Raw genomic sequence first — 25,793 nt, forward strand, 5'->3', positions numbered from 1 at the left:
TCCAATCCTATTTAAGAAGATTTTCTATGAGACACTCAAAGAACAGGAGGATTCAAGTTTCTTACATACCCACCATGAGTTATTCCACCATTACCTTCCTACCCTCAAGGTGAGTAAGGGTTATTATGATGGTCTCTTTGACTAACCGGATTAAATGCAAACAGAAACAGGAACTGCTAATCCATTCATAAGAATCCATGTAGGCCACATATTGACTTGGTTTTATAATGTAATTTTCTTATTGTTATTTTAATTATTTTATTAAATATTTCCCAATTACATTTTAATCTTGTTCCTGCCCCACTTGGGAGTGTTGCTGGGGAGCTGAATATTTGACACTTTTTGCAATGATTATTCATCCCTACCACATTTTTTCATATATTTATAGGAATCAGATCACTTTATTAATATTCTAATAAATAAGTCCCTATGGCTCATAGATTATATGTTTAGATCCCCATAAAAGTTGTAAGATTCACAATGGTATGTAAATCAGGAGATATCAATTGTCTTTTTTTCTCATTACAATCCCTAAAAAGAAACTATCAGAGAAGGACTATTTATTCATTTCCCTCCCAATTTTGCTCAAATCAGTCTCATCCTTTTTCATGAGATCTCTTCATCTCCTCCCTCAGGATGACATCTCACAACTACTCATGTACAGTGTCCCTTCTTACTCATCTAGACTCATTGAACTATTAGAAACTTAGGGAGGAGAGAATAAGTTTCTAGTCTGTAAACTCCCTCTGGGTAGAGTCTATGTCTTAGCTGAACTTTCCATGTCTCCTGTCCAGTCTAACTCCCCTTCTCTGACAAAATGTAGCAAACAAAAATATTTCAAATATCATGGTGGACTTCCTGGAAATTCTGCTTAAAACGGTGGACTCCCAACCCTACTTTCTCATAGAGCTCATTGCACAGTCACTTAATTAGCCCCCAGTTTCATTATTCTTGAGTGAACATCAGAAATGACTGAGTTAACTACAGTCATCAGCAACTCCTGTAATACAGAATAATGTTAAGAACCTGCCAATTTTAGAAACTATTTAGATTGATACTGGAGAGGTGTTGACAAATTGAAACAATTCAGTCATTATCCTGACATTTATTCATGTTTCCTTTAAGGAATGAAAATAATGGAAGCTTGAATAGGAAAGAGTCAGGGAGGTCAGGAAATTTGCTATCATATGTGCCACAAATTAAAAAAAAAACACACAAAGCTACCTTTTCAACTTCAGGATAGTTTCCAAATATAAAAAGGATGAAAATAGCTCTTTGGGAACTGAGAAGTGTGTCTTAGATTCTTTATCAGTCTTAACTACACTGTTTCAGCGAAGTGATCAAAAGGTGACTTAATATTTTAATGGTAGAGATAGTGAAGAATGGATGGGGGTAAATTGATCAAGATCTGATTAGAAAAAGCAAAATATAGCAAGAATTGAAAGAATAGGGGAGTCAAAGATGATTCTAGAGAGACAAATGGAAGGTGTACAGAGGTAATATGGGCTAATAGAAAGAGCCATGGGTCTGGAGGTAGGAGAGATCATGGTGGATACATTATTTCTTAAACCACTATAATCTGTCCCCTTTGGGGGCAACATTTCATTTCTTAAGTCAATTAGACACAGTGATTTCCAAAAAGAATTAAAAGTGTTAAACATACCAAGACAGAAGCAGACCAAATAGCATGGAAATATATGTTTTAAATGTAACTTCATTTTGAAAATTTTAGCCTACACCAGCTGCCTTTTTAAAACACTTAGTTGGTTCTTTGGAGTCTGTTAACAGACTCTTAGGGCACCCAGGAAACTCTTGGATTTGGTAAGTGGCAGATCCCACCTGCACTGGTAGAGGGAGCCTCCCTATCTGGAGCTCCCTAGACCAAGTGACAAGTCCTCTTCTCTCTCTTACTACCCAAAGGAGCACTTTTTATACCTCTGGTGAAATACAACTAATGCATAAGCCAATGAGATTAAAGAAGCCAATTTTAATGCTTTAATACTTACAAAGCAAGAATAACTTTTAATAGGATTCTATCAGGACTATAAACAGGAAGGCTTATTCCCATGACTCATAGAATCTGCTGATGTCCAAGCTACAAGCCCACTCCCTTTAAAACCCAGGGCTCCCCCTAGCCAAGGCCAGCAATAGCTGCCCCCTGGACTACTGAAAAGGGATCAGCCTCCAAATGGGTTTCCAGATCCCCCACCCTCACCCTGATCCTCCCCAGGAGACCTGTGAACTCCTGCCCAATTCATCTTCCTAAAATGCCATTTTAATTCTATCCCTTCTCAAGACTCAGTCCAGCTATTTATTTAAAAGACACTTATTAGATGTGCAGAGCTTTAACCAAAGCAGGGGGGGAAGGTAATTTCTTAGACAAGAAAGGAGATTCATCGAGTAAAGATTTGACACCAACCCAGAAAACTATAAGACTCCCAGTGTCATGGGGGTGCCTTTGAGGAACACAAAACAGATCAAGAGAATTACAGAATCCTAGAGCTATAAAGGAAGGATCCTCCAGGGTTATTTGGTCTAACTTGCATTTGAACACAAATCAGTTCTAATAATAACAACAATAATAATTGATAATAATATTTATTAATTATTTATTAGAATTGGTTCTATTTGTGCAATTATGTGTTATGGTCTCACATCCAACTACTTTTCTCCAGCTAGTTCAGCCCACAATGACATCTTCCATACCTGAATTCCCATTCCAGTTAGCTTACCACTTAAATGTTTTATTTCATTTTTATTCATTTTGTCTTAGAAAAAAATTATAATCTTGAAGTCAGAGGCCATGTCTCATGCATTTTTTGTTTCCTCTATGGCACAAATCTGGGCACATAATGGGCATTCTATCAATACTTATAAAAAAGATTATTTAATTATTGCATCTTTAATAAAGTCTATATAGCAATTTAAAGCTTGTACCCCCATGTTTTACACACAATGGCTCCGTTGTGCCTTGCAACCCTCATAAGGAGGCACTTCTCTCCCATTTTACAGACTGGGAAGCTGAGGATCAGATCAGGTGATCTGCCCATGGCAGCATAGCTAGCAAGTGTTCGAGGTACAGTTTGAACATGGGTCTTCTTGTCTCCAAAATCAGTGCTCTCTCTAACCACTAAAATATGTTTTCTTTATGTACTAAAAATTTCTGAGTAAAATTGCTTCATTAACTATATGGAAAGAACACCTCAGTCTTTACTGTCTGTTCAATGAACAAACTACTCAAAGATAGATTTCTAAGTGGGGTCAGAGTGTGTTAGGAAGATGGAACTTTGTATTCTGTCTGTTTAGCTACAAACTGAACTGAAATCTGTGCATTTATTCCGGAGTGGGGGGTCCTGCACTTGGCATTTTTCAAAGAAATAATTTTGATAAAAGTAGTATTTTTTATATAAAAGACAAAGAAAACTCCCTTAATCCACTGACATAAAACCTATTATGGAAAATTGTGAGGGGATGAGGTTCTATTTTCTTTAGGGAGAAAGTGGAAATGACACATAAAAGACATCCTTCTGTTGTTTCTATTCAGAATTTCAAATGAAAAACTAATTCATGTAAACTGGTGATAAACACTGCAAATGTTTAAGCTTTGAGAATTCAGTCTATTTTATAAAATTCTACTGCTTAGAAACAAAGGAAATGAGACTGAAAAGGAAATCTTTTTATCCTACTGGACATGGCAGCAATTGTTTCCATTCTTCAGAGATTCACGATTTCCTCAGTGTGGATGGTCCTTTCACAAACACAATCCCCCATTGCCCAGCATTTTGGCAGATTGATCCACATGAACTGCTTGGACCAAAGGAAATTCATTTCCTGGGAAATGGTCTTTAAAAAAAAAAAACTCTTACTACTATCTTAAAGTCAATACTGTGTGTTGATTCCAAGGCAGAAGAGTGGTAAGGGCTAGACAAAGAGGGTTTAATGACTTGCCCAAGGTCACACAGCTAGGAAAGGTCTGAGATTAGATTTGAACCCAGGACCTCTCATCTCCAGAACTGGCTCTCTAGTCACTGAGCTACTTAGCTGCTGCTAAGACAGCCTTCTGATGATGAAGTTCTGAGCTTGAAAAGGCTGGTAAAAAGATTGTTGATATAGAACTGGAAGAGTCCTCAAAGACCCTCTCATTTTACAAATGGGGAAACTGAGGACCAAGAAGGTTAAGTGGCTTAGGTGACACAGATTGGAAGAAAAAAAATCTAATGTTCCACAGTCATAGTTTACAAGAGCCCAGACTAGCCACCACACCACCATGAGGCTGGGTTCTCATGGAGTGATTAGTCATGGCAGTGAATGGAAGAGAGCCATGGAATAAAAGAACAAATGGAAGGTGGGTCAGAACAGCTCCTCCAAGAAGGCTAGAAGGAAGAACACTGTCAGAAATATTCTGAGGTGGGAAAAAAGGCAGGTGAAGGAGCTTAAATAACCAACCTTTACATACCACTTATGGTCTACCAAGATCCTTACATGGGGCAGCACATTAGGTAGCACAGTAAATTGAACATCAAGTCTGGATATGAGGGTCCTGGGTCCAAATATGGCTTCAGACACTTCTTAGTTGTATGACCCTATTGCTTAGCCTTTCTTCTCTCTTGGTACCACTACTTAGTATCAGTTCTAAGACAGAAGATAAGGTTGAAATAAAAAAAAAATTAAGCCTTACATGTATTATCCTCTGTGATCAATTAGGAATTGAATAAAGACTTAGGGACCAGAAGACCTGAGTTCAAATTCTACTTCAGATGCTGTCTAAGCTGTTTGACCTAGAAAAAGTCATTAACCTCTAAGTGTCTAACTTTCCTAACTTGTAAAATGCAAATGACAATAATATCAACCTCCAGGGGCATTTAAAGATCAAATGAGTTAGCATAAAATGATTCACAAGCCTTACAGTACATTATAAATGCTAGCTATTATTTTCATCTTTATAATGATGATTATGACCATCAAGCCTTCAGGTATTATTATTGCCATTTTATAGGTGAGGAAACTGAGGTGTATAATGCTTAAGTGATTTCTCAAGGTCATGCAGCCAATAATTGGCAGAGATGTGATCTGAATACAAGTTTATCTTTTTTTTCTTTCCAAATCTAACATTTTTAAGGTTGGAGATGAGATCATTTGGCAAAAGTGTGCAAAAGGAGGAGAAATTGGGAACTTGAGAATGGAGAAAGTTTGAAACTTCCAAGGAACCAACAAAAGATAAACAAATGAATGAGGGAAAATTAGAATTCGTTAAGGTCCATTGGAAATGCAATAGTATAAATTGGCAGTGGATCCCAGTTAGCTGGAGATAGCTGACCTTAGTCAGCAAAGTTCTGCAACCTGAGAACAGGAGCAAAGAAAGCAGAAACAGGAGATGGCTGGCTGAAATGACCAGTGGTCAACTGGGCATGGGACTCAAGGGTGTTGGTGAGAGCCTAGAATCCAAATTGGACAAGGGCTTCTGGGTTCAAAAAAGGTAAAGGTTAAGTAAGAACCTCCCATTACTATAGGCTTTAAGTCTTACAAAGCAATTTACATCTTTACTCATTCAACGCTCATGAGAACCCTATGTTACAGATGCGGAAACTAAGGCTGGGAGAGGTTAAATGAGTTACCCAGGGTCACATAGCCACTAAGTGTCTGAGGCAGTATTTGGACTCGGGTATTTCTGTCTTCAAATCCAATGCTTTCTCCACTATGCCACTTGGATGCTCCTGATTGTACAAGTGATCTTCCTAACAAAGTCCCCACTGAAGCCAAGTGGCCTCTTTGCTATTCCTTATATCCAACATTCCATGTCCTGCCTCCATGCCTTTCCATGGACTGTTCTCCATTAGCTGGACTATACTGTCCCCTCACTCCAACTGACTCCTGACTTTTGAGCTCTTCTACCTCCCTTAAAGGTTTAGTCCAAGTGCCACCCCTCTTCAGAAGATCTTTCCTGATTCTCCAAATGGTGGGGCCATGCCACTCCCCAGACCTGCCGGTGTCCATATGAATGGATGGGAGCATATTTGTTTGTCTTGACTGTTTCTTATTCTTTTCCTGTTTGCCATGCACATGAGGGGCATCCCCAAACCACTCTGTATGTATTTTTTACATATATTCTATTTACTTAGCTATGAGCATGTTCTATCCTCCCAGTAGAATGGAAGTCCCTTGGTTCAAATCTGGCCTCATACACTTATTAGCTGTGTGACCCTGGGCGAGTCACATAACCTTGTTTACCTCAGTTTCCTCATCTGTAAAATGCACTAGAGAAGGAAATGGCAAACCACTCCAATATTTCTGTCCAAAAAACCCCCAATTTGGGTCGTGAAGAGTTGGGTTATCCTACAGATACCTGTGTCACCCTCACATGGGATATATGGACCTGTATGTATATATTCACAAACATTTTAACAATTAGAGAGGGCCAAAAATAAGTCAAGCTACCCTCATAGTCAATGAGTTTCCCCATCACTGGAGATATTTAAGCAGAAGCCAGATGAACATTTGCCAAGGATGGGATAGATGGGTTGGACGAAATGACGTCTATAGTCCCTTCCAGTCGTGTTTCTGCCTAAATGAACAACACAAGACCCAGTGCTGCCACTTACCTGCCTTTGAAAAATGAGAATAGACTTCAAACGTCTCTGCTTAGAGGGTCGATGAGAATAAAGTGTTTTGTCCACCCTAACAACGAACATTAGAGTCTTATTCTTCTCACAGGCGGCCCTCATTCAGGCTCATCATCTTTGTGACTGTGCAGCTCTTTGCCCAGAATACAGTCCATCCCCGTTGTCCCTTTCACGTGCCCCTCCCCAGCTGTGTCTGCATACAGAATGGTGATGTGACAGAAGGCAGCGCCTACCTGTGTCATAGTTCACGATCAGTTTTGCACTGTGGTCTCCTAAGGTGAGTGGCTCAAAATCCACCGACAGCTGCACGGTGTCCCCCACGTTCACGGTCCCGACAGATGGCTCTGCAGAAAAGGGACTGACGCCCAAAAGGAAATCCTCGTTAGGGTCCCTTCTGTATAGATAGGGAAGGAAGGCAAACACAGTCTGAGCTCTGACTCCAGGAACGGGTCACTTGCCACGGCCAGTCAGCCCATCCACAGCGAGGTTCGCTTTCCTCTGGGTCATGCAAGAATGCTTATCTTAGAGCTCATTTCAAGTAATGGCACCAGAACCATAAAGGGAAGGGGATGCAGCGATTCGTTTTTCCTCTCCACACTCCTACCTTTTCCTGCTAGATAGAAAGTCCATCCATTGAAGGACTTCATTCTTTTCATGATACATATATCCCAGCCCAGGCCTTCTTTATGTTAGGAGCATCCCTCTCAGAGGATTTGCCACTGTTCCTGCATGTGACTATTTTGTCTATAGTATATTGTGTCCTGAGGGCAGCGAGGTGTCAAGGTGGGGAGAGACTCAGAAAGACTCATCTTCCTCAGTTCAAATCCAACCTCACACACTTCCTCACTGTGTGACCCTGGGCAAGTCCCTTAATCCTATTTGCCTCAGTTCCTCATCTGTAAATGAGCTGGAAAAGGAAATGGCAAACTGTTCCAGTTAGTTGGATGAAATTGAAAACAACTAATTAACAACAAAAATATTGTCTCCCAGGGGGTAGGTGGGTGGCTCAGTGGATTGAGAGCCAGACCTAGAGACAGGAGGTCCTGGGTTCAAATATGACCTTCCTTGGCTGTGTGACCCTAGGCAAGTCACTTAACCCTAACTGCTAAGCCCTTACCACTCATCTGCCTTGGGATACAGTATTAATTCTAAGACAGAAGGGAAAGATACTATTGATTTATTGACTTTAAAGTGTTGGTCGTTAAAGGAATGATAAATAACACTCTATACAGATTGTTAAATATAGTCATATATTTAAGCTGCTTCTAATTATTTGACTCTTCTGGTGAAGTTCTTAAGCTTTTCAGTCCTCAAACCTTTCCCAAAGTAAAATATTTAATTTTAGAAAACCTGAAGTTCCTAGAATAGGATATGTAACATACAGGATTAGAGCTACTAATGGGCACTCAACAACTATTCATTATTGGTCACCCTTCTGTGGAGTTGTAGAGATGGGAACAGGATCACCCCTTCTCCTCTCCTTTATTCACTTTGCCTCCACATTTCCTTTTTCCCAGCTTCAGGTTCAGCAATGGATCCCTAGGAGCTGTTCCTTCTCTCCCCTACGCACAAACTCACAGAACCCATTATCAGACTGGACTTCATCTCCATCAGCCTAAGGTATCTTACCACCTTCCCTGATACTGTGTACTTACTGGTCTACACACCATCTCCTACCCACCATCTTCCTTTCCATCTCCTACCCTGGGAACCATAATTGGATCAGTGCTACCAACAGAAAGGGCTTAATAAGCAACTGCCCTTTGGCTCCCCTGAGAGTCCCTTTAATAACAGGTTAAAATTCTCTTTCCTGGTCATTACTCATCTAAATGTGCTTTCTCCCCCATTAGAACACTTTTATTTTATTTGTATTATTAATCCCTTTGAGGGGAGAGACTGCCTTACTCTTGTATTTGTATACCCAGTACCTAGCTGCATATTCTGTACTAGAGGTATGTTTTTTCTTCTTTTCTTCCTTTTTTCCTCCTTTCTTTTCTTTATTCCTTCTTTCCCTCCTTCTGTCCTTTCCTTCTTTCTTCTTTACTTACTTCTTTCTTCCTTCCTTCTTTCCTTCCTTCACTTCCTTCACATTCAAGGATAAGAAGGTTATTGATGGAGTATATTTGCATGAAACCTTTTCAGTGGTTAAAAAGACCTTGAATTCAAAGAAATCAAGTCTCCCTGTAATCCAGGCAAGTCAAGAGGTGTGCCAGGGAAAGTAATCTATCACCAGCAGCAGGAACAATAAATCTCTCCATACATGCAACAGGAACAGAATCACTCCTTTTTAAATGAGGTTAAAAGGAAAACCTCTTTGCAAATACAGAAAACACAAGCTGCAATTTCAGAGGGCAGATGGTGTGTGTGTGTGTGTGTGTGGTAACTGAAGGGTAAAAGAATTCATATTTTGTTTATAATCATGCCTGATGTTCGAGTTTATAAAATGCCTCAGTAGTTTGGTTAAAAATCAATATAGTGCTATAATAAAATGTCTGAAGATAAATAATAGGAAGATCTGGACAAGCACTCGTGCCAAACTTTAAATTGGGGCACAGAGTGTGGAGGAGAGGAAGATGGGGTTATGTCGTTTTCTAGGCTCTGAAGTCCATAGCAGGACCAATAATTCATTTCTTTGTAATTAATGTCTACCTTGGATACGACTGCAAGGCACAAAGCCAAAAACTGAGTTCAGGTGTGTTCCTCATGATTGTTAAAAGCCTGAAGTCTGGGTAGTTCAGTGTATTGAGAGCCAAGCCTAGAGATGGGAGGTCCTGGGTTCAAATCTGGCCTCAGACACTTCCCAACTGTGTGATCCTGGGCAAGTCATTTGACCCCTATTGCCTAGCCCTTACCACTCTTATGCCTTGGAACCAGTACACAGTATTGATTCCAAGATAGAAGGTAAGGGTTTAAAAAAAAAAGCCTGAAGTCCCTGAAGAATTCATTATTATAAAACAGGCTTTGTAATCTCAAATGAGGAAAATTAGAATACCTATAAAATGGGTAGCTGATTGGATGATTCCAAATACAGATTTTCACAAGGTAACTAAAACAAAAAGAGTACATACTGTAATTATCTGTCTTAGAATCCTAGGATTTAGGACCGGAAGGGCACTTGGAGATCATCCAGTACAAGCTCCTCTTTTAACAAGAAGGAAATAAGGTCCTAGACAGAGCTTATAGGAGACTAGCATTACATACTCTGTTTTCAGTGATACTAATAGTGTCTTGGTAGGATTGAAAAAGAAGCAAGTTCCACTTAATGGTCACAGTAACATCTCCCCCAACCTCTAAATTCATGTAACACTGTGTTCTGCAAACAAATGCCTTTTTCATGAAATGTTCTCTGTTAGAGTTATTGATGTTTTTCTAACATCCTCTCCTAGACTTTAAGCTCTACGAAAGCAGGCAGTATGTCTTGTCTCTGCTTTGTCTTTTACTGAGCTTCAGAGTGTCATTTCTAGCCCAGCTTTACTCCTGTTTATTGGGGGATGGTAGTAATTTGGGAGAGAGTGTCTAAGCTTGTGATTCCATTAGTGAGGGGAACTCATTGTATGGAAATTGTCTACCAACACATAGCCAAATTAATCTGCTCGCTCCTTCCTTCCTTCCTTCCTTCCTTCCTTCCTTCCTTCCTTCCTTCCTTCCTTCCTTCCTTCCTTCCTCCCTCTCCCCCTCTCCCTTCTTCCTTCCTTCCTTTTCTTTCTTTCTTTCTTTCTTTCTTTCTTTCTTTCTTTCTTTCTTTCTTTCTTTCTTTCTTTCTTTCTTTCTTTCTTTCTTTCCTTTCTTTCTTTCTTTCTTTCTTTCTTTCTTTCTTTCTTTCTTTCTTTCTTTCTTTCTTTCTTTCTTTCTTTCTTTCTTTCTTTCTTTCTTTCTTTCTTTCTTTCTTTCTTTCTTTCTTTCTTTCTTTCTTTCTTTCTTTCTTTCTTTCTTTCTTTCTTTCTTTCCTTTTTCTTTTCTTTTCATTTCTTTTCTTTTCTTTTCTTTTCTTTCTTCCTTCCTCCCTTCCTTCCTTCCTTTACCTTACATCTTAGAATCAATACTGTGTCTTGCTTCCAAGGCAGAAGAGCAATAAGGGCTAGGCAGTGGGGGTTAGGTGACTTGCCCAGGGTCACACAGCAAGGGAGTATTGGAAGACAGATTTAAACCCAGGACCTCTAGTCTCCAAGCCTGACTCTCAATCTATGAGCCATCTAATAGCTGGTTTGTTTCTATTCTTAAGGAGTCACTCAGGACATTAAAAAGTTAAGACACACAATATGTATCAAAAGCAGAATTACAATTCAAATCTCCTTGACTCCAAGACTAGAATTATACCAATTACACATAACAGGGACTTAGTTATTTGTTATTGAATAATAAAGCTGAAACCTATAAAGTCAATAGAACTTATCATCTCAGAGAAGAATTAGAAACAGCAGGGACCTGGTTGTCTGACTTTTGGTCTATTATTTCATTGCTTTTTTCTAATGTTCCTCCCCATTTCCTTATATTCTTCTTCACATACTATGATTTCATCTTCTTTTCAAGGATTTCTTACTCTGCATAGGACTTAAGTGCAGCCAAATGGATAAAGTGATTTAAAATGAAAGCTAAGCTAATTTTCTAAGGAGAACAAAACCAGGGTGCTTCAGTGATGGCTGTCAGGAGTCCAAATCCCCACACTGCAAGATTTCCTTTCTTTCAGTTATTAAACATATATTGCACACAATACCTAAAGTTGTAGATGGGGAGAAATTCTTCTTGGAATAGGGATGCCTCAGTTCAGACTTTAATTACATAAAGAGGGTTACATCCTGGTGACTTAAGCAGCATCCATAATAGAGTTTCTTCACAATATAAAAAGCAGACAAGTTAAGAAATGGTAAATATCTGATATTGCTCTTGTAGACTTAAAAGCTTTTGTTCCTCAAAGGTAAATAACTGGCTGTCTACCAGAAAGGATCAGGTTTATGTTCCATTAACAGCAGATGCATTATCAGGAAGAAAATTCAGTTATAACACTTTAATTCAATGCAACAAACAGTTATTAAATGCTTACTATCTTTGAAGAATTGATGTATCATGACAATACATTCAATCTAGTCAATGACATTCCCCAAAGCAATTCAACACAACTTTGTTTAGCACAACTGCCTCCAGTGAAATAATGATGACAATAGCTAAAATTTATATACCACTTTAAGGTTTTCAAAGTATTTGACAAATATTATCCCATTTGATAGTCACAATAAACCCTGGAAGGTAGATGATATTACTATCTCCATTTTACAGATGAGGAAACTAAGGCGCAGAGAAGTTAAGTCAATTGTCCAGGGTCACACAACTAGTAAGTGGTAGAGGCTGGATTTGAATTCAGGTCTTCCTTACTCTGGGTCCAATGCTTCAACTATAATGACACCTAGTTGCCTCTAAAATGTTTCTGATTTTAGTATTTTAACAAATATTGAAACAGGGCATTACCGATATGTATTCTTGACAATAGGAATCTATATTGATGAGTGAAAATTAATCTAACATTTGTGGATTCATTAACATTGCAATGATTTCAGCAGCTAGACAGGAACCTCCCTGCTCTGCCATTCTTGGTCACTGGACCTTCATTCTAAACAGATGTCTTTAGTGCCTGCAAAGCCAGTAACCACAGAGGATCCCAAGTTCCTGACACTTTCCCCAATGAAGAGGAGGTAGGAGCTTTAAAAAAGAGAGGGAGCTGGCCAAGATGGACGGGAAGGTACCAGATTTGCCTGATCTCTACCAAATTATTCTCTAAACATCTGGAAACAAATTTTGGCATTAAGGAACCCACAACAAGATGGGGTGAAATAATTTTTCGGCCCAGAAAAACTTAGAAGGCCAGCATGAAAGATTTATTGCAGTGGGGTAGATGTGAATCACAAAGTAGCATGCCAAGGCAGATCCCAACATGGCACACCAAGTTTAGGGGGTGGCTTAATCAGCAGCAAAGGCTTCTAGAGTTCTCAGCCACAGATGGTAAAGAGAGTCAGACAATTGCTCAGAAGGAGATTACAGGGATCCCTTTGTTGGCTCTGGGTGAAAGACTCTTTTCTTTTACACTTTAAAAATTTATTTTATAGAATATTTTTCCATATTTATATGATTCATTTTCTTTCCCTCCCCTCTTTGCTCCACACTCCCAGAGCCAACAGGCAATTCCACTGGGTATGTATGTACTTGATACCTATTTCCATATTATTCATTTTTGCTATAAAGTAATTTTTTAAAAGCCTAGACCCCAAATCACATTGGGTAAAAGACTTGTTGCATTTCCCTTATACAGAACCAGGTCAGTCTAGGGATGTGGTCTCAGGGTGAGGAGGAGCATTATTATACATCAGATCTTATAGCCACAGAGGTCCAGGAGTCCCTAGTCATAGTTCCAAGGTGGAAAAGACTGCTCGTGGCTACTCACAGTCCAGAGCATAAGCCAGGAAAATATTAAAGACAGCTCTCCTTACATCATGCCACCATGGAAGAACTGAAAGCATATAGATCCCCAGAGCCAGTTCTGAAGGCAGAGGCACAAAGAACTTGAAGCATGGGAACCCTTCACGACAGGAATGGAGCCTATCCACGACAGTTTTTTTAAAGTTAAGTCAAGAAAAAGCGTAGAAAATGAGCAAACAGCAAAAAAAAAACCCTCAAAATAGAAAGTTATTTTGGTGACAGGAAAGACCAAAACACAAACTCAGAAAAAGACAACAAAATCAATATTACTGCATCCAAAACCTCCAAGAAAAATAGGAATTTGTCTTAAGTCCATACTGAGGGAGCTCAAAAAGATTTAAAAAATCAAACAATAGAGATGGGAAAAAAGAAGGAAAGAAAAGAGGATGATGCAGGAAAATCATGAAAAAGAGTCAACCTCTTATTAAAGGAGGTACAAAAATACTGAAGAAAATGATATCTTAAAAAAAGAATAAGACAATTGATTAAAGAAGCATAAAAATCTGTTGAAGAAAAGAACTCAATAGAAAGCAGAATTCACCAAATGGAAAAAGATGTGCAAAAGATGACTAAAGAGAAAAATGTTTTAAAAGACAAAATTGGCTACATGGAAAAAGAGACAAAAACTCACTGAAGAAAAATTAGAATTGGGTAAGTGAAAACTAAAGACAATTTTAGACATCAAAAACAATCAAACAAAGTCAAAAGAATGAAAAAATAGAAGAAAAGTGAAATATTTCATTGGAAAAAACAACAGATCTAGAAAATAGATTGATGAGAGATAACTTAAAAAATATAGACTATCAGAAAGGCATGATAAAAAAGAGCCTATACTTCATCTTTTAATAATCAAGGAAAACTGCCCTGATATCCTAGAACCAGAGAATAAAATAGAAATTGAAAGAATCCATCCATCACCTCCTGAAAGAGATTCCAAGAAGCATTCCTGATGAAAAGTGAGCCGAACAAAAAATATGGCTTTCAACTATAAGACTCAAGAGAAGCATAAAAAGGTTAATAGGAAAGAAATTATCAAAAAGTCATTTCTAGTTTCAGATACCTGCTATGTGACCCTAGGCAAATAACTTAGCTTTAGCTTTTATCTGCCTCAGTTTCCTCATCCTTTAAAGTGGATAATAACAGCAGTTGTTCTGATGATAAAATGAGATAATAGCTCTAAAATGTTTCACAAATCTTAAAGTACCACATAAATGCTAGCTATTATTATTAGGCATTCAAAGAAGGACCTTCATCATTCTTCAGTTCAATATTTTGCAAGTCAGACCTATCTCTAAAGAATAGCTGGCCTCAAGTGTTCTGTAATCCTCTAGTATTGCTGCCCTTCCATAAGACCTGCCTTTGATTTTCTTCTTTAATAAAAAGCTTGTTGAACTAGACAAATTCAGATGAGAAGGGATTTTAATTTAATTTTAGTATTTCTAAATGATCAGATAAGCCAAAGATGAGGGTTTTTCTTTTACTTTAACAAATGTAAACTTTTTTAAAAACTTGAGTGGATCTGTCTTCTACAAAATTTCAGACTGTGTTTTCCCTTGAACAACACTCATGATTTATTAACCAATTTCTTAATCTTTTGCCTTAGAGTTTTAGTTTCTAACATTTCTTTTTAATCTTCTTCATTTCATATCTCCCCATGTAGCCTAATTTTATCAGTAATTGCTATTCTGGCATCAGAAATGGAGAAACACTAACAGCATTTTTACACATACACACATATCCTTTACTACTGTCAAAAGGTTTCCTCTGAAAAGATTAAAATTGATGATGTATCATTTATTGATCCTACTAATAATTAATTTATTTTGTCCCATAAATGCTTAACTTTTGACTTTTTTGTCTCTGAATTTGATTCAGAATTTAGCTATCTGTAATGAGTTAAGCTTAAAAATCTAGGTCTCCTGCTAATCACTGAATTCAAGGAATTTTTTTGACCTTGGGGAATGTATGTAAACACAAGGGAGTTGAATCTGATATCTTTACTCTACCAAGCATAGTCTAGTTTCAAGGAAGTCTGGTTTGCAGGCTGTTGTCTTACACCCAGACTCAAAGAATACTTCTTAATCTCATGAAAGAAGAAGGGGACCAGCCATTGCTAGCACCTATTATTAAACTTCCAACCAATCATGTTGTTCCCTGAGCCTCAGTTCTGTAACCAGTAATGTAACTCACTCTCATGGTGTCATCTTTCCCATTCTGTTCTTTGTTCTGTATCTCCCCCCCCAAAAAAAACTATAAAAGTGGAACTGTCCATTTGCTCAGAATCTTTGGCATAAATGGAGGCAAGCCACTGACCCACTTGTTGACAGGCAGCATACCCATGAGAATAAACATTATCTTGCACAGAGAATTGCTTCCATTTACCCTTTTGTTAAAATATAAAATGCAACACCTCCAATTCATTTGCTGTGACCTCATTAAAACTATGTCTCAATTTTCACCACTATTCATTCATTGGTATCTAAACAGCATGTAGATAAGCATGTAGAAAATGAAGTCCAGGGTGGCTCCTTGATTCAAACAAGAGCACAGAACTAAAAAGTGTTAACATCAGTGCTCAAATGTAAGTCTTCTCAATAATAGTTGTCATTAAGTCAATTTGAGAATGACAGAAAATGAGAAAATGAAAGAATTATGTCACTTTCAAAGATCTTTGAAAAACTGTGAAAATGGAGATTCTTCTGGATTAGAAAGAGGTAAATGTTGTCCCAGTTTCCAAAAATGGGAACAGAGTCTGCAAACTTTAAGCCAGCAAGCTTGACATTTATTTATAGCAAATTTTAAAATGTAAAATCTAGTCATATTAAGAGTGGTGAGTGAACACCAAGAAAATAAAGCAGAGATATCAAAGAGCTAGCATGATTCCATCAAGTACAAGCCATGCCAGACTAACGCCATTTATTTTTAGGAGGATTTTAGGTAGATCACATGAGTGCTATAGAGTTTACCTCAATTTTAATAAAGAATTTATTTTGATACTAGTCTTTTTAAATAATATTTTATTCCCCCCCAATTACATGTAAAAACAATACTTAACATTTAAAATTTTTTTGAGTTCTAGATTTTCTTTCTCCTTCCTACATGTGCAGTCATGTAAAACAATTCTCCATATTAATCATTTTGTGGAAGGAGGAGGAAGGGGAGAGGGGAGGAAGGAAGGAAGGAAGGAAGGAAGGAAGGAAGGAAGGAAGGAAGGAAGGAAGGAAGGAAGGAAGGAAGGAAGGAAGGAAGGAAGGAAGGAAGGAAGGAAGGGAGGAAAACAGATTTGGTCTGCATTCATACTCCATCAGTTCTTTTCTGGAAGCCAGTGGCATTTTTCATCATGATCTCTAGATCTTGTGTAAATAAAATGGAGAGATGAGACTTGACAACAGAATAGTTAAATTCAGAACTTCTTAAATGTCTCAAAGGGTAGTTATTAATAGTTTCATGTTATCATGGAAGAAGGCTCTTGGTTTACTATCCCAGAGTTCTGTTTGTAATTGAACTGTTCATTTATTTATCAATGTCTCAGATAAAGATACAGATGCCACAGCTATTGAATTTGTAAATAACACAAAAGTAAAAGAGATAGCTGACATGTTGGATGATGACAAAGTAAGCATCCAAAAAGATCCTGACAAGCTAGGACATTAGACTGAATCTAATAAGACATTTAATAGGCATAAATATTGGGTTCAAACACTTGGGTTCAAATTCAGTTCTACAAGAAAAAGCTAACAAGGCATAACCAAATAGCAGTTCAGCTGAAAAAATATCTGGGCATTTTATTAGTGTGCAAACTAAGTATGAGTCACTAGTATGATTTCCAGGCCAACTCCCTTGTAAAGGAAACTAGGAATCAGGAAGTTTATTGACAAGTTATATCCAACCCTGCTTAGACAACATCTGGAGGATTGTGTATAAAAATGGAGATTTGAACCCTGGACTTCAATCCCCAGAAGTCCTTGGCCACTTCCCAGAATGCTTTGTAACCTTACTTGAATTCCCACCTGGGCCAAGAACAGAAATTGTATTTAAGCTGACTCTCCATCTACTTCAGGGTTCTCTCGGCTTCAGCTTCTAGGGACAGGTGGCTCTCTACCTAGCCAGCAAAATGTAGGTTGCATGTGCTTTCTTATTTTGTATTTTCTTTATTTCTTAATCCCTAATAAACCTCATAAAATATAACTCTTTTAGCAGAGAAACTAAATTTATTCTAAGTTTGGTGACCTAATGGGACAAAAAACTCTCAATTAAAAAAAAAAGATAGCCTAGATAATGATTTTTAAGCCATGTTTCTCCAAGATGCTTTTTTAGAAAACCATCTTGATCAGCTCCTGCCTGCAGCCATCCACTTTGGACTTTCTTGATTCAATATCGTTCACCTGGTCCCAGCCCTTCCAGCCTGCCCAGCTTGGCCCAGCTTGGCCCAGCTTGGCCCGGCCTGGCCCGGCTTGGATAGCTCCTGCTGCCTGTTCCTGTTGCCTGAAATCCAGACCTGTTTAACCCAGATCTTGCTCACCTGGTCATGACCTGCCTGCCCAGCAAACTCTAGCCTCAGAGCAGATTGCTCATCACCCCAGGCCCAGGACTCACTTCCACCAGCTGGTAAAAATGGGGGTGATTTTTCCTTAGGCAAGATTAGCCTCCATGTGGACTGGAGGTAGGGAATCATGGGGGGGGGGGGGAGAAAGAGGACAAGGACAAGGTAGAGGCTTTTCCAAACAAGAGCTTATAACCATGACTGATTTAAAAGGATATCTTTTGACTGTACTGATTTCATTTATTTCACCTGAGTGTCAGGGGGAAAATTCAGCTCCCTGCAACTCTTTAGCCAAATTTGAGATTCCTCACTATCAGGAGGCAACTCAATGGCTCAGTGGCTTGAGAGCCAGGCCTAGGCATGGGAGGTGCTGGGTTGAAATCTGGCCTCAGACACTTCCTGGCGGTGTGGCTTTGGACAGATCATTTAAACCCCATTGCCTAACCATTACCAATCTTCTGCCTTCTGACAATAGGCATCTAAATGGATAAAAAAAAAAAACCAAGGAACTTTAAAGAGACTGGAGGTTATATTTTTAAGGCATTTCAGACTCCAATGTTTTATAAAAATTTCTGTATTCTATTGCATTTTGCTGATTGTTTTGTTTAAGGTTTAACTGTCATTTTAAGTTCATATATTGCTGCATTCAATACTATTCTGTTACACTGAATCATTTTAATGTACTGGGTTTTAACTACTGTTATATTCAGTTGCAATTCTGTTGCTTTTCACCTATAACCATACTGAACAAACATTATTGAGTAGGCCCATATAAAAACAGCTTTTCTATTTTTGACTTTGTAAATTGTCACATAGAGGATAGATGGACTCCATCAGAAAATTGCAATAACAACCTTTGGAAAATTTAATGAGCTACATATCTTAAATTGATTTTAAGTGTTCTTTAGACATGATTTTTAGAATTTTCTTAACAATCTCTGGTCATTTTTCCTGCCCCTAACAGGAGGTAAGGCTCATTTTAGTAGCTGAAGTGAAATACAATTATAACCCCCAACTCCCACATTTATAAAAATGTGAATTGAATTTGGGCAGTTAATCTCAGGGCATTTGTACCCCTAGAAGCCCCCCAAAAGGAGCACCTCTCATTTATAACTCTTCAGCTCACCACTTTACCTCCACCAGAATGATATCTTGAATTCTTGATGATGTTCAAAACCCAAAATTAGTTTTACTTTGTTTAAAAATATGTTTACCAAGGTTAAAAGATTTGCTACGTTTGTAAAAATTGTGACAAATATCCATCAGTTCATAGGTTTTTAAAAATGCCATACAGCAACTCATGTGAAAAATGATAGTGTGTTTGTTTGTTATTGTAATTAATTGGGCTATTGAGAATTTTGGGGATATTGATAACTACATATTTGTACTACTGTTCAATTCATTTGCTTGTACTCACAGTGGATCATGGCCAGATATGAAGAGGAAATGGATCTCATTTTTGGTGAGAAAGCCTTGTATTCCCTATTTTCTTACCTGACACAGTGTTTCAATGATTATAAGCTACATTTTTGAATTATTAAAACTCTTTTATTATGTTTTTCTTGCATGTGCAATTTATTTTTCCTCTCTTTTTTATATTTGAAGCACATGTCACCAGTATTAAGATTTTCTTTAACTTTTTTGATTTTGCAGTAATATAAGTTTAAGATACACTTGCTAATGCATGCCCCAAAAGCTTGAGACTATAAAAATGATGCCACTAATTGTTTAAAAAAATTTATGAGACTTTACTTAATGATTCTGTCTTATTCCAAGACAAGATATACAAAAGAGCCATTACACAGGGCCAAAGATAAGCCAATCAAGGACAGATTGATGCACTTCTAAGCCAATACAAAGGACTTGAACCTAGTGTGAAGACTCAAGGTTGCTATGCTTAACATAAATTAAGACTTAGGCTTTCCTTGTATCCACACTCACTCTGAAAATACTTATAGATGAGTATCCCTAACTTGGCTTCTATAATCTAGTCCCTTTTCTGTCTTTCATAGTGTAGCAAACTTTCTGTAGTCCTGGCTACTGACTGGGTAAATGCATCATTGCTTAGATCATTTTAATTGGGCCCTGATTCAAAGACCTGTTATAGATTACTTTTCCTTTACTTGGAAGTCTTATACATAAGACTTTGATAGTCTATATTTTCATCCAGAAATTTTCTTTTTTATTTGGATTTTTCTGATGTTTTTTTAATTTCTCTTACCAATTGATTCATATACCTCAGAATTCAGCCATGCATCCCTAAGTGATCCTGTGTTTTTCAATCACCCTCTTCATGGGGAAATGTAAACATATTATCATTTTAAATTGCAATGTTTAAATTCCTTTTGAGAAGAATTTTAGGTTAAAAAACATGATACCTCTCCGAATCTAGAAACTGAACTGTTTGGAGAAGACACCATGAAGATGCCTCTAGACCACAAGCTGCATGAGAAGATCAAGAATGAACTTTGGGTGTGTTTGATTGAATATTTATTTGGATGTATAGTATATAGTAGTAGTCTCTTGGTAACCGAGGATGATGATTGTCTTTGTGAGCTTTCATCTGTGATGTAGATGCATGTGCACAAAAACATTTGTGCATGAAGGAGATTTAAGTGGAAAAGTCAGTGCACAGAGACAGTCCCACTCTCTCGGCATTGGAAGCCTGGGTCCACTGGCATGAAAAGTCATTACACCTGGAGACTTCCTCAGCTGCATTGGATGGCTATGTTGTCTTTTGTGCTCCAACACAGCCTAAGCACTCCACAGTGCCTTGCTGAAGGGGACTGCCCCCTAACTGGCTTTTTGTCAATGAGTCTAGCAATTATTGGTTTTGTTCTTTTTTCCTCTTATCCTTAAATTATTGTAATCTTTAAGTTGATTATGTTTTCATGATCCTTTTGGGGAAAATCTTTCCCAGGAAGGATCAAGTGGGGGAATGTAAAAATGGAGATTTTCACCCTGGACTTCAATCCCCAGAAGTCCTTGGCCACTTCCCAGAATGCTTTGTAACCTCACCTGAATTCCCACCTGGGCCAAGAACAGAAATTGTATTTAAGCTGACTCTCCATATACTTCAGGGCTCTCTCGGCTTCAGCTTCTAGGGACAGGTGGCTCTCCACCTAGCCAGCAAAATGTAGGTTGCACGTGCTTTCTTATTTTGTATTTTCCTTATTTTTTAATCCTTAATAAACCTCATAAAAATATAACTCTTTTAGCAGAGAAACTAAATTTTTAATTATAACATGTGCTCAGTCATCAACACCACATTTTTGGAAGATTATGCTAAGTAGAAAGTATCCAAGTAAAGAATCTTGAGATCATACCGAATAAGAACCAGCTAAAGTAAATGGAGATGTTTGTCCTATAAAATGGAAGACTTAAGGAGTGAGAACTGTTTCTTAAGAATTTGAAGGTCCATCATGTGAAAGAGGGATTAAACTTCTTTTGTTTAGCCCCCCCCCAAAAAAAAACAGAACTAGTAACAATGAGTTTTACACATATAGATTGTGGAAAATTTCAAAATTGGAATCATCAAAAAGTTAGGTCAGAGCATTCTTTTCACCAAAAGTCTTTAAGCAAAGCCTAGATGACCATTTGTTGAGAACCCTATATAGTGGACCATCATTCAGACAGAAATGAACCCAGATGGCCTCTGGGGTTCCCTCCAGTTCTGAGATTCCATATTTGTCTCTGAAATATATCAATTCTTAAATTATTTAGTGCTAAATTCCATTAATTCTGAATGATGGCTAAAATGAATAAGGGAAAATGCCAACTTCATTTCAAGATTTCTCTTTGTCAAGAATGAGTAGCATAGAATCCAAAATTGGTTTGTTTTTAAACAGAAATAAAAGACTATCTAGTTCAGAATACTTTTCTCCAATTTCTTTCTATATTTTTTCCATAACTAGTCCTCAACTTTAATCAATACTATCTAATGAGATCTAAAAGCAATGAGCCTCAGAGTTATTTCTAATTTCTAAGCTTGACACACCATACTTTGGGAAGGATTCTGCACTCTCTGAGGCTCCCAAACCTGATCTCATCTCTTACTGGATCCAGAAAGGTCATGGCATGCCTTATCAGCATTCTTGTTCTATGAAGGAAAAAAAAAGTCCTGAACACATAGTATCACCCTAAAAATATCCTAAACTCTTAGGTCAGAAATTCAGCAAAACAAAAGGCAAAATATAATTAGGTCTGGGGTTATTCAAATGCTAACAATTTCACTTCATCCCTTTAAACTTCACTTCTTCTATTTGCCTCTAAGATATGTTTTTCTTGTTTTTATTTTCTTATTATTCAAATTTTGTGTATGTTTAATAATTGGCAATGTCAGGATTCATAGTTATTTCCTAATTCTATGTTGTTTCCTAAAGAGAATTTTAGATAATGATAGTGGTAGGCTCCAAGGTCACTTAGCTGAATTTTTTAAGACCTCAAAATGGACAAGGATTGCCCCTCCCTCTTAATGTCCCAATAATACAAAAGATCTAGGTAATTTCACTAAAGCCCAAAGTCATGCCTTTTGTGATTGAAATCAGACCCATGCTGAGTCAGATTAGAGTATGCCACCAATAGATCCCAGTTGGTGTGATCTATTACATCTTATTCCCAATAGTCTTGAGGGTGAGTGGCTTAGCACTCAATGACATGCAGTTATGTGGGGTACTTAAGATGTGTTTGTTAACAAGGTGACTAGGGGATGCTTTAGAGGAGAGATGACCAGGTAAGTCTTCATTGTGAGTAATTGCACAGCCATGGCTATTGATTGCCAATCTGATCTAGATGAAGCACCTAGCTTCACCTGAGGGAAAGACAGGCTGAATGTGCCAAGGAAGTCAAATCACCACCACCACCACCTAGACCACCATTTCCCTTCACATCCTAATGGAAACAATCCAGGACCCTGAACCAAAGAGCTTTTAGAATAGCAATATTTCCAGTCTGGCAACCATTCCTATAGATGCTACACTCACTACTATTGAAGATTTAAGAAGGAAAAATCTTGCCACCAAAGTGCTTAGCTCTATGTAGTGGTCCAATAGGAGATATTAGTGTAATTTTATCAGTGGAAATGACATTAAAGAGGAGACATGACCATCTGGTTTGCTGCTGTCTCCAAAGATCAATAGAATCTTTCCATTTGATTTGAAATTGAACATTTTCTCATGTGTTGTCTCTCCCATTAAAACAAGAGCTCGAGAGCAGAAGCCATCTTACTTTGCTATTTGTATCCATAGTTCCATGTACATAGTTAATGTTTAAGAAATATTTATTCTTTCAGTCATTCATTCTGGACCTTAAAAGATGAAAACATAGCAAAACACAGGCAAAATGCTCCTCTACAAGAGTCTTCTTGATTAACGGTGGAAAACCTAGTTTGAAAGGCATCAGGGGCAAGTCAGTTAACCTCAATGGGTCTTAGTTTAGTCATCTATAATATAAAAGGGTTGGACTAGATGGACTCCGAGGTTCCTTCTAGCTCTGTTTATCCTTTAAATAACTTAGCTAAATGCTGCCTCCATGTTCCAACATCTGAAATGTTGGTGCAATTACTCACAATGAAGACTTACCTAATCCATCTCTCCTCTGAAGCTTCTCCAAGATATTATGGTAACAGATGGCCCCTAAATACTCTGAATAACTGCAAGTCATTGATTGCTAACCAGCTGACCCCCAATACCATTGGAGAATATTATAGAATGGGTCACACCAGTTGGGATCTATTGGAAGTATACTCTAATCTGAGTCAGCATGAACCACATTGAAATCTGTTGTTTTTACTCTATAACGGTAGCATCACTGACTTCTTTGGAATCTCCAGGGTCAACCAAAGCTTGAATCCAAAGTCCTGGATGGTTTGGGAGTCTGAGGAGTCCTCTAAATCCCAGGGTCTTCCCTGAAGCCTTTCCTGACCATTTTAAGTCTCCCTGATCTCTCCTGAGCCTTGAATCTCCCGTAAAAGATGTATTCCGATTCAGTACTTAATCATATTCTATCATGTACTGTTCCTATTGTTCCAAGTGAATTAGCTTGGTCTATTCATCTAAACTGTAAAATCTCAAAGGGAAAGAGTCAGGTAATATACTTCTATACCTTCCATGGCAATTAACACAGTGCTGAGTACCAATCAGGTATTCAATAAATAGTTGTTGATAGAGTGATTATTCTTTAAAATATACATTTGTTTGTAGGGATGAGCATATACTTAAAACTCTTAAGGCATAATATTTTATACATGGATACCCCAACTATTGTTGGTAAGGGAGGAGCCCTTTGTTTTCCTTTAAGCCTTGAGATCATTGGGGTAAAAGCTAAAATGTCCCTGAATACAGGGGTAAAGATGGAAATGAATTTGGGGGAAAAGAACTAAAAAGCGGTCATTCTCTCAGTCCCTCCCAAGAATCTGAGAAAGAAAGATAAAAGGCAGGAGGAGGCTCATATGAAATTCCTCCAGATTTGGAAGTAAATGAAAATACTATTATGTTATAAGAAATTATAAAATTAATTATAAAATTATAAAAGGGGTAGTTTGAGAAAAACTTTGGAAGACTTACATGAATTGCATGTTGCAAAGTTAAATGAGCAGAATCAGGGAATCACAGTAACAACACTATTGTAATGATTATCAGCTGTGAAAGGCTTAGCTATTCTAATCAATACAATGACTTATGGCAATTTCAGAGGACTTATGATGAAAAATGCTATAAACCCCTGGAAAGAAAATTGATGGACTCTGAATGCAGATGAAACTTTTTTTTCACTTCTTTTTCCTCCTTTTTTTGCAACATAGCTAATGTGGAAATGTTTTGCATGATTTCATATGTAAAATGGATAGTGTGTTTCTCGTCTCAATGGGAAGGGGAGGAACTGAGGAAGAAAGTTTGGAACTGAACATAACATTTTAAATAAAAAGAGGGGATCAGTTAAGTGACTCAGTGACTTGAGAGCCAGGCACTTCCTAGCTGTGTGATCCTGGGCAAGTCACTTAACCCCCACTGCCTGCCCCTTACCATTCTTCTGCCTTGGAACCAGTACAGAGTATTGGTTCTAAGAGATTAGGTGAGGGTTAAAAAAATAAAAGATGAAAAGTGTAAATGAGGATCATGGACCCTCTGGTTCCACCAAAAGAAAACAACTATATTATTTTTTAAAATAGAGTCCTTCGGCAAAACTTAGACAGAATATGTGATAATAATAATCTCTATTCTGTTTGAAGTTATAGTTATAATGATAGGATTCTGATATAGAGTCTCTTAGAGGTCCTAATGCCCATAAAATATATAGGTAGATAGATAAGGCTTATGTTTTTCCATTCTTCTGATCACTGTTAACACTATGTCATATAATTAATTCTCCCAGCTTCTAATTAGTTCTGACTACAGTAATTCCTTGAGTCATTTCCCTCTTGTTGCCCCAGAAAGTCACCCCAGAACCTCTCCCAGTTTTTTGTCCCCATAAAGAATTTCCTCCTGACCCTTACCAAAGTCTGATTTTAATAATTGACTCTAAGAACTTCACCACCACTTCTGGAGTTACTGAGGAATGACCCTTCCCATATTTGGCACTGATTATCTATTTGCTTTCCACCAAGCCTATTTTAGGAATATGCCTTCATTACCTAAAACCTAAAGTTGAGCATATTTCCTCCCCAACATGTCTCCCTCCCTCTTCAAACTAAGGAAGGAGGAACATGTTTGGGAGTTAAATTCTTGTATCCATGGAGATGAACCTCTGACTATGTTGCTATAGTGTGTTTTTCTTTTTTGCCTGCTTGTTATATTGCATAGTAATAAAGCTCTTGTTTGTACCAGTTTCCCAAGTACCCATTTCCTATAAATTCTAGAACCTAGGTATTTGCTTTAACCGAAGCCATAAGGTCAAAAAAGAAAAATGCAAAGAGTATACCAGTAACCTACTAGGAAGTCTTAAGAAACTCCAATAGAATTAAGTAATAAAAATAATCATGAACCAAATTATTTGAATAATAAAAAATTGCTTCTTGACAAAATATCAGATATAAATTTTCTGCAGAATGCTTTAGCTGAATCCCATAAATTTGCTTTGTTGCAACATTTTCATTCTTCACACTGTTTTCGTTTTGATGATTTGCTACTTGACTAACTTAAGATGACATTATTAAATCTTCATTTAGA

At 37.7% G+C, this 25,793-nt stretch overlaps 1 protein-coding gene across 5 annotated transcripts in view; it reads right to left on the reverse strand.

The window, feature by feature from the left end:
• Nucleotides 1-25,793, reverse strand: part of HYDIN (HYDIN axonemal central pair apparatus protein) — a 451,163-nt gene that overhangs the window by 341,122 nt on the left and 84,248 nt on the right. For all 5 annotated transcript variants that reach the window (XR_008917906.1, XM_056824703.1, XM_056824709.1 and 2 more), the window contains exon 7: nt 6,854-6,978. Coding sequence is in view for 4 of the 5 variants with exons in the window: in XM_056824703.1 (XP_056680681.1) it covers nt 6,854-6,978 (125 nt within the window). In the remaining variant the exon portion in view is untranslated. The remainder of the gene's footprint in view (nt 1-6,853; nt 6,979-25,793) is intronic.

Source organism: Monodelphis domestica, chromosome 1 (genome assembly GCF_027887165.1).
Source record: "Monodelphis domestica isolate mMonDom1 chromosome 1, mMonDom1.pri, whole genome shotgun sequence".
Lineage (NCBI taxonomy): Eukaryota > Metazoa > Chordata > Mammalia > Didelphimorphia > Didelphidae > Monodelphis > Monodelphis domestica.